Here is a 10,000-nt window from a genome sequence, read left to right on the forward strand (position 1 = left end):
GCACGAGCGAGTGCGAAGCATGTGCATCCTCTTCGGTTGGCTTTCCAACTTTATAGTCAATCATAGGCGCTGTCGACGACACGGTGTGTCGGTCATTTCATGGGAAATTTCAAGCGAGTGAATAAATCGAGCAACCTGGATTACAGAGAGAAAGAGAGACAGAGAAAGAGAGAGAGAGAGAGAGAGAGAGAGAGAGAGAAAGAGAGCAGCACGTGCCGTGGAGCTTGCAGGATGATGCTGGTTTGTGCTGCTTAGTGAAAATGATGCTAGTTTTTGTTAGTGTGTGTTTGTTTAGTACATGTGGGACAGTTCGAGATGTTTGCGCTGGCCGGAAGAATTATAGCGTTAATCCTAGGGAAAGGAAGGGAAATTCCATCCCTCATCTTTTTTTAACACAAAATATAACAATAAATCTACAACTGAAATTAAAACACCCAACAACAAATGAAAAATGAACAAAACTCACTAGCCTTACACTACCACATGGAACACGTTGGTGATGTTTTTTGAATTTGATTTCCGTCTTCTTCGCTGCCCCTATGTTTGGTTTGGTTTTGTCCGGTTGATTTTTGCTTTAAGTTTTGCGTTCGTTTCACGTCTGTTCAGTTTTTCTGCATGTTAGCGATGATGCTGTTGGTGGCGCATACGGTATGAAGGTATATTTTATTAGTTGTTTTATGAATCCATAATTTATATGCTTTTTTCATTTCACACTAAACACACTACATGAGATGGTAACAAGAAGCGTCCGGATCAACTCTGCTCAGCGCTACTGCAGTGCAAATACCAAGGCGTGTACGATTGGTGTCTCTGAATCTGGAATCACACACGCACACACACACACACGATCGTGTCAATACACAAGCAAAGGATACTAGATGGGCACCCCGCGTACTCGATTAAAAAACACACAGTTACTCATCCCCAATGTTTGTAGCAAAATTTAATAATCCTAATAACTATTGTAGATCTATTTGCTATCCTGTAATTGGTATGAACTTTACATAGAGATCACACAGATCGAGTGAGTAGGAGATAGATAAAAAGAGAGAATTTAACCTAACCTTAAACAACAAAACAAACAACGCCCGCTCGAGTCGCACCGGGAAGGACGATGATGAACTCGTTTAGTAAAGTTTGTAACATTTTTAGAGAAATTTATCCAACATTCCCATTATAGCTCTCCCGATCGGCCCTCCCCCTTTATCCGTATAGTAAGCGGTAATCCTACTAAAACAATGTTTCGCAAATTCCTTAAATTCAAAACGCACTGATGCGAGGGATAGTGGCGAGCGTTAGCACCGCACTGCAGCAGCACAACTTTGTCGCATAAAAAGCATAACGTGTTGGATATGCCTACGGGAACAGATGCTTTAAAGCCGCAGTATGACCTCACTGGTGGGGCGGCCTGCAGATACATTTCTACGAGAAACGGCTTTAAGATGGAAACCGCACAAAACAGGATTGACTCGCCACTGGCAGCCTACCCGTGTTTCCATGGTGCTGTGGTTGTGTGTGGATTGGCTACTTTGATGGTGGTGACGTGTTACCACGCAGCCAACGAAATTCTCTCTTCTGAACAGCAGACAGACGCAGTAGTAGTTCGTTCAACACTTAGCAGAATCCAAGATATCCATACGAATACTAATCATACTATAAAAGAACCAAAGCAAACCGTAACAGAAAGAGAGCGAGAAAAAGAGGGAAAGACACAACAGACAAAGAAAAGGAAAGGATGAGTTACTAACACTTTGCTAGCAAAATGCGCGGACAAGGGGAACACTACTAGATACACTTTTTAGAACGAATCTATTTTCGATCCTTTAAAATGAAAACCTGCAATCTCCTCAACACCATTATGGTCTGGATGGCTCAAAAAACAAACGAAGCTTGCTTTCCCAGGGTATTGTGGCGCGAACGGGGACATTTCCTCCAGGGGATTCTCTCAATAACGCCGCCGCAGATTCGTGTGCAACAGTGCGAGCAACGTAGCTTGCCACACGTAACAACCACAATCACACACACACATACACACACACATTCATGCACACTTATACACAGATTGTCAGGGAATCAGAACCGCGGAACGGAAGGGCTTGTGAGGAGGGAAGAGTAAAATAATCAAAAGAAAAGGCCCCCCTTTCCCCATTGATACCAAATAGCTCTACTCTTACATGATAACCGACCCAGCATTCAACTTATTGGTGCGAGATATGGTGGTGGTGCAATTTGGATCACACATTAGTGATTAAAGCAGGGAAGCAGGCTAACCAAGTCCTCTACTACTTCCTTTTCCCTCATCATGCTCTATTCACCACACAAACTGTTTGTAAATCGTATCGGATTAACCCACGGGGATGTGGCGTACGTACGCTTTGATCGATCGATCGATCGAACGATCGGTTCATGTTGCGCGTAGTGAGCTCGATTTAGCAAGCATATATTGTGACAACATGGCATAGCAGTAGCGTATATCAACGTATAGCTTACGCATGTGTGCAGACATAGAGCAAAGCTAACGGAACAGCGAAGCACCAGCAACAACAACTTTTCGTAGCAGGATTGAGGAAAACGTGGAACCATTGGTAGTAGTGGCGTGTACTTTGAGCGTGTCCCATGGTGGTTGTTTGTTTCGTGAGTGTTAGTTAAGCTGTAAAGACAAGAGGGGAGACCGGTGGTCACGGTCACAAATTATTATCGCAATTATAAGAGAGAATCGTTTAAATGCTGAGAATATACATATATACATATACATATATAGAGAAAAACTAAAAAAAGAAAACTTATTGCAAAAGTGCTATATTTCGATTAGAGAGAAAGGATCGGTGGACAGCGATTAGCGAATAGAGTGGCCAGTGGACGAGAACGACACTTCTACCGAGCGGTAAAGAAGAAGGATACCGTTAAGGAAAAAGGGCAGGCGAGCGGGAGCAGCAAACTTCTGTCAATTACAAACGTAGAGACTGGAATAAAGTTATTAAACATGCACGTGGGGCATGATTACAGTGTCGATGAAAACACAAGCTAAACATCCTCTCTCTTACACACAAACACACACACACACACACAGCCGCACACGTATAAACATAAAACATAATTCTAACATGCAACTGGTTAGGCGTCGCAGTTGATAAAATGTGGAGCTCATGTGCATCAATCGGCTCAGCGAGAATGTGTAGCACAGTTTCACTACACGCACACACGTAGTAGGCAAGGATCTCGGAGAGAGAGAGAGAGAGAAAGAGTGTGTGTGTGTGTGTTCGTGTGAATTTTTGTCTGTGTTTGTACGCATACGTACACGCGCACATATGCATGCACACATGGCTACTATGTTACGGTATAGGCTTCTGCTGGTTGTGGATTATGCTGTGTTGAGCCGCGATTTAGGCGTTAAGCTAAGTAAGCTTGTAGCGAGATGGTACACGGAGCGCAAAGCGCATTACTTGGTTTGATTCAAATCATAATGTCAATTCCGGCCCTCCCCCTTCCCCGCCACTTCCTTCATCGTAATCGTCAACTTATACTGCCTAAACCACTTTCTTCTCTCGCACTAGCACAGCATTGAGAAGCTACTTAAGGGTAGCTTCCAATATCAGACACACACACACACACACACACACAAACACACACACGTACGTGCGCCGTTGTTAATTCGTTGTTGATTATTGATTAGCAAATCTCATTTACTCGTGCCGCAGCTTAAGCATCGCTGCAGAATTGCAGCAGAGCCGAGAAACGAAGAAGTACATTCACATAAACACAAACACACACATACAGCCGCTCGATCTGTGTGAGCCATGAAGCACGCACACACGATATTATAGGCTCCGGATTACACGATGTGAGATATCGCAAGGAGATATGAAAATATGTAATAAATTAATAACAACTCTTGTATCAAGTTGCTTATGGTAGGCGAGAGGGAGTTGGTTGGTAGTTGTTTGTCTGTTGTCTGTAGTCGGTGACTTGACACAATTGGATATGCAAATATTTATCGCAAAATTTAATAACCATAGAAAAGATGGGAAGGGGCAAGAAGAAAAGCCGGCGCTGTTGCTGTAGAGATGTAGCATTAGACGCAGAAATCGACGTGCATATGTTTACCTAGTGGCTTCGTAGTGGCGTAACGTTGGGGCATCTCGTCTGCCGCAAAAACAGGTCCGCGCTTACTGAGATTCCTGCTTTATCCATTCTAAATCCCGGTTGCTTTTCAGACCGAAAGGCATTGTTAGCCGTCTTCGCCAGCCGTCAGCATCCTTGAACACCCCGGTTATGTGTTTGTGTGTGTGTGTGTGTGAGTGTTTGGATGTGTGCGCGCGGTGTAAGAGGGTGGATGTATGTGTGCGTGTGTGCGTATGAGTGTTAAAAGTAGCGCACTTGTATAAGCAGTAGAACAATAATAAACTAAAGTGACCGTGAAAGTGGCGCAAGAAGCAAACCATACTGCGTGTAAAACAAGAAAGTACGAACCGTTAAGCGAACACGATCTCGATAGCCATTAGAAGGACGGCGAGGGGTTAGCCGAGAAGGGACAAGCGAGCGTTGAAACTACTGAGAAAATATATAAATAAAAATATACATATATACTTATACATATATGAATATATAGATCGGAGTTTCTTTTCCATATGTGTTGCATGTGTGCAGAAAAAAATAATTGAAGCAATGTAAGGTCAAGTGACCACGAGATTGTAACTTAAGTTTCACAGATTTTCGTCGATGGAGACGCCCAGTATTTCGCAAATGGAGACGCCCAGTACCATGCGCCTCCATCAGTTCCAAGCGATCTAACGAGCATCTAACGTTCGTAGTCTCAGGAAACTTCTTACTGTTCGCGATCCAACGTCTTCCTTCTTCAGGCCGTTATTTCAATCTTTCGGAATTAATCTTGATATCCTCGTTCCATCTGGATTGGATAAATCACGGATTGCTGCTTCGGACAAAAAATAAATAAAAAAAAAGCGACGTGTTTCCGTTTCAATTCTGTATTTTCCACTTTCTTGTCATGTGAATTTTGGTGACTGAGTGACGAACGCATTCTGCGTGACGATCGCCACATGATCATCTTCATCGTCAGTGAGTGCATGAACTAGACAGACAGGTCGTTATGACAGTTATTTGCTCTTATCTGCCAGTCTACCCTTAGCACAGGGACACACTGGTGCGCATACAGCACAGTGCTGTATAGTGGTTGTTGCTGTTGTTGGTTTTACCAATAAAACTAAGGTGGTGTGGACTTAAAATTGGTACTTTTTCTTCTCTCCTTAGTTGCGATGTTTCGATGAAGGTTAGGTAGAATGTTTCAGAAACGGGTTCTACGTTCACTATTTCCCGGATAGCGCCTGGAGTGATAAGGGTACTGTGTGTTTGTGTATGTGTATTTGTGTGTGTGATGTGATACAGGTGTGTTTTGTAGCTATAGTTTTCGATTGCTCGTGCAAGAGCGTGTCATGTTGCTCAGCTATTTTCGAGTGGATCTTACACTTCTATTTGTGATCTATCGTAATAGCATAGGATCTACATTATTCCATTTCTATCATCCGAACTTTTCCCCCGGTTAATACCGAAAACGGGCGAAGGAACGCTGCAAATTAGTGACTGTAGCAGTATAGCACTTGCGGAGAAAAAAGGAAAACACCCAGGGGCCAACGTTCGATTGAACCAAACAAACGGTAAAATCATGTTCAATCCCACAGGCAAAAATAAACGCTCACGGTAGTGACTGTACGTTCCCGCAAACTAAACTTCCCAAGGTCAGGGAAAACCCACTCATCTATGGGATGGGATGAGTGGCTTTCCATATTTTTTCTCACATGTTACATCTGCTTTCCTTGACGCATATTTGATTTATCAACTAACCTTAAACCTAATATAGGGACAACAACAGAACAAGACCAGCTTGTTTGTTGGATAGTGCATTTACTCCGCTGCTGCTGCTTCTGCTGCTGCTACTGTTGCTCCATCTGCATCTCTATTACACATTACACATGTGTCAATTCATAAAGTTTTCGAACGGTTTGCAATCACACGATCGTTTCCATTTCATTCTGGTTCTATCGAATTTGCTAGTTCTAAACATTAATTCGTCTTAACACTGGGACGACCACGATGCGGTTCCGTCCGGCCCATTAACAATATTTGAGACAATATTGCGAAGAGCCGAACCTCAGCCTTCCTCTATTCAAACTACAACCATTTACCTATACCTATACGTAAATGAAACTGCCCAGTACCCAGACGCTCAGGCAGGGCATCCTTTGCGAAAGAAAGATCGAAACATGGATTAAACACCAACGAGGACAAAGGCAACTCACCTGAACCAAAGAGAACCCCACAGTCGTCTCGTTCACTGCGGGAATTAGCTACGTCAATCAATTATATTTTTTAGACAGGCATGTCTGCCCACACATTTCAACCATTCAATCTGTTATTCAAAATGCTAGCACCGCCGCAGCCTTGATACACCGTGATCTGTCTGTTTGTTTTAGAGGCCACCCGAGGTTGTTCATTGGTTCAGATGAAAAGGACAAGAGATAAATAAAGCAAATTGCAAAGTAATCAGTTTTGATCCTGATTTAACAGTAAATTATGTTAAATGGCGAAGTAATAATCGCAGCGCAAGTTTGACGCGAGATTCTGATTGCGGTTCGCTGTGGTTGGTTGGTCATCTTACAAAAATTAACGCAACCCGCAACATTCCTGGTGAAACATTTTTGCCGATGTGCTAAATCGTTTAAATAAGCAGCATTTAATCGGTGGAAGTTATTTGTTACAATTCTAGATTGTTTGCTCTTTGTTCCTCGGAAGCAGCAGCAGCATACGTGTGGTGCTCAGCTTTTAGCGATAGCATTGACACTAAACTATAAATAAAATAAGCTATCTCCTATCAGATTTTGCATTTCGTCATTTTTTTTGCATTTAATCGCCATTTGCATGTCGCCACCTACAAAATGGTGATGGAAACACAAAAGGAACAGGGCTATATAACTGATTAGCGCTCACACCGAGCCGACCAACATGTCACGGGGTATACGCATGTTTGTATTGCAATAAGTAGGTAAATCGTTGTGCACGGCACATACACAAATAAAAAAACTAACGTACAAATAAACTCACATCGTACGAACGCACGATCCTGGACAGAATACATCCTTTCAGCTCATCTTTTTCGTCACACAATCTTCTCCAACCGAGAAAAGCGGGCGTACCGACGGATAGTAAGTGTTAATATCAAAAGTTACGAATTTTCAAAAAGGAAAGCTTATCTAGAAAAATAGAGTTTTCTCTTTTCCTCTGCTACTTTTTCTCTCCTTTCTCGGTGCAATTCTAATGCTTCCGTTCCGTCTTATGCCAGTGGTCGAACACATAATTTACAAGATCCGCTTCCGGATGACTTGTCCTGCACTATTTGGTGTTATTCACTGGTAGCGCATTCACTCTTCCCGTTTTGTCACTATTTTAAGTACTCTGTCCGGAGATTACACGGAAGTGCAGTTCAAATCATCACAGCGACACATGTTGCGCACAACTGTTTTCCAACGCGTTGTTCTCCGGTCTTGACGTTCGACCTTAATCAATCCACACACACACACACACACACAGACACACTGCTGTGTCCATCCATTCGCCGGTGGTCCATCGACGTTAGTATACCGAACGAGGGTCTCTCGCCTCACTAGCGCTAGTTTCTGTACAACCAAACGTAACGGAACTTATGCTACAAAGATTTAACTTACAATCAAATTCACGCGGACGCGGGCCACACAACATTCGTGCCGCCTCCCTCCTACTTTGCTTTCTTCTCCTAATAATACTTTGCTCATGTGGACAAATAAGATTCAACTCTCATCATTCATCTCCGTCGGTTTCCAACGGTGCTTAAGTAAAAACTCTTCCAAACGAACGGGAATGGTATCCCTGGCGCATTCTTAAACAAAATTATTGCACTTTGATCATAGCTCGTGCTGTGTCACCTCGTAAAACTGGTATCGCTTTGCGGACAATATGACAACGAGAACTAGAATTCCAGGGCGAAACTACTTCGATTGCCGCTGCTGCTGCACAGCCGCCGCCGTCGTCGTCGTCGTCGTCTTCCTCGTCGTGTTCGATATCTGGGGCGATTACTCGTCTTTGGCTTTATAGCTGTACGTGCAGTATAATGGAGGAGTGTTTTGTTGTGGTTGTGCTTTAGAATTGGGTCATCCGCGGGCTCGATCCGCACCTCCTGCAACCAACGAAGCCATACCTCCCAATGGCTGCTCACCGTGGTGTGGCAGGATGCTCTCGTTGGTGTTAACGACGCTGACACTATGCCGTCTTGATAGGAACTGGTGTGACGGTCGTGGCTGGTCCGGCCAACACAGACGCTGCAGCGACACCGACCGACGCCGAATGATCTGCACCGAGTGAAGTGGGAACCGTTCCAATGGTACCACCACACCCATCCCCGCCATTCGAGATATCCGTCGAAGACACGCAGGTAGAGTTAGCGGTAAGAGCGGCCAGGAAGCCGCTACTGTGATGGTGACTACCACCATTGTTGTGATTAATATCACTATCACTGCCGAGATGCCGCGAACCTCCTACCCCAACACCAGCAGCGCTGCCACCGCTGCCACCGAGACAGTTTTTGATGATACGGTTCTTCTCGCTAAATATCGTGGAATGCCGGGCGGTGCTGGTGTTGTGCGCTCCCGAGCTACCACCATTCGGGTTCACGTTTACACGATCGCGCACAATCGAACCACAGGATTGGGCCTTGTAGAGTCGACCCCGCTGGAACAGACCGGACAGCGGAACGTAAATTTTCTTATGCACCTATGCAACAAGGAAAACGGAAAGATACAGAAACGTTGATGTTAGTCACACTTGCGATGGGATGATGCTTGTGGAGTAATGTTGTTAGGAAAAATTCAGCAGTTCCAATTCAACCATTGCGCAATGAATGAAGCAATGTTTTGTGAAAATGAACGGAGCAAAATGGAACTTATGGAATCAAAGCAGTTAAAGGGCAGTATGTTGTTAACAATTAAATGAAACTGGACGAAACTTACCTGGAAGTATCGACCAAGGATTTTTATCTTTTTGGTATTGCCGCCACTTCCGCCCTTACATCCCGCTGCGCCATCGGCGACAGTGGCGGCTGCATTGTTCAGAGCTTTGGCCAACTCTACCACGATCTCAATCTCATCACCCGATGTCGCCGACGGTGCCTCATTCAATGGATTACTGGCCATTTTGCTATTGGTAGTGCTGTTGGTAGCATTGGCAGAAGGGACCGCCGCTGCCGATTGTTTCTTGAACGTATGGAATATCCTTGCGCTGAATCCTTTTGGTTTCGTATGCTGCTTCGCTTGGGGGCTTTTCACGATCGTACTGCTAGCACCGTCACTCGCTTCGCTTGTTAGCTCTTTTCCAGTGTCAGTAGCACCCAGAGTGGTAATCGCTTGGGAAACCTTCTCTGTAATCACTTCCACTTTATCACAGGACCGCTCAGCATCGTTACTCTCGTCGACTGTTGTTGCCGTATTGTTCGTGATAGCGGTATTTGCCGAGGACACGAGTGCAACCACCGGTGTCGCTACTACTGCACTACAGTTTGCGAGTTGCTGAGCTACCGAATGGCTTACTTCCGATTCTTGCACCTCCGTGATTCGGTTCAGAGATTGACTTTCGCGTAATCGAGTCTCGACGGGCCGTCTGCGTCCTCGGTGGCGCCTAAAGTCAACCGACTGTTGCTGTTGCAGTCCTTTCTGGCTACGGGCGCCCGAATTTCCATCCGCCAGCGATGACTGAGCTCCACTACCTCCACTACCACTTCCCCCGCCGGATCCACCACCACTTCCTGTACGACCACCACTACTTTCGCCACCGTTTCTCTCCGTTCCGCCGTTAATGCCGCTTCCATTCTTGAACTGGGCCACCCGGTTAGCGGTACCTCCCGCACCTGCCGCTGCATTACTACCCGGATCCTGCGAGTCGCTCGAGTCGTCATGTGAAT

The 10,000-nt window shown here is 44.9% G+C and overlaps 1 protein-coding gene across 2 annotated transcripts in view; it reads right to left on the bottom strand.

Annotated features, from left to right (window-relative positions):
* Nucleotides 1-4,799: 4,799 nt before the first annotated feature.
* The window catches only part of LOC125947903 (serine/threonine-protein kinase par-1), a 33,657-nt gene continuing 28,456 nt past the window's right edge, over nucleotides 4,800-10,000 (bottom strand). Inside the window, exons 9-10 of one of the 2 annotated variants that reach the window (XM_049673431.1) lie at nucleotides 9,054-10,000; nucleotides 4,800-8,775 (exon numbers count right to left, since the gene is read on the bottom strand). The exon at nucleotides 9,054-10,000 is cut by the window's right edge and continues 1,048 nt beyond it. In XM_049673431.1, the coding sequence (XP_049529388.1) occupies nucleotides 8,308-8,775; nucleotides 9,054-10,000 (1,415 nt within the window). In that variant the 3' untranslated portion in view covers nucleotides 4,800-8,307. Of the gene's footprint in view, nucleotides 8,818-9,053 lie in introns of both variants that reach the window. The other variant, XM_049673430.1, reaches the window with a different exon arrangement.

The sequence above is a fragment of the Anopheles darlingi genome, chromosome 2 (genome assembly GCF_943734745.1).
Source record: "Anopheles darlingi chromosome 2, idAnoDarlMG_H_01, whole genome shotgun sequence".
Classification (NCBI taxonomy): domain Eukaryota; kingdom Metazoa; phylum Arthropoda; class Insecta; order Diptera; family Culicidae; genus Anopheles; species Anopheles darlingi.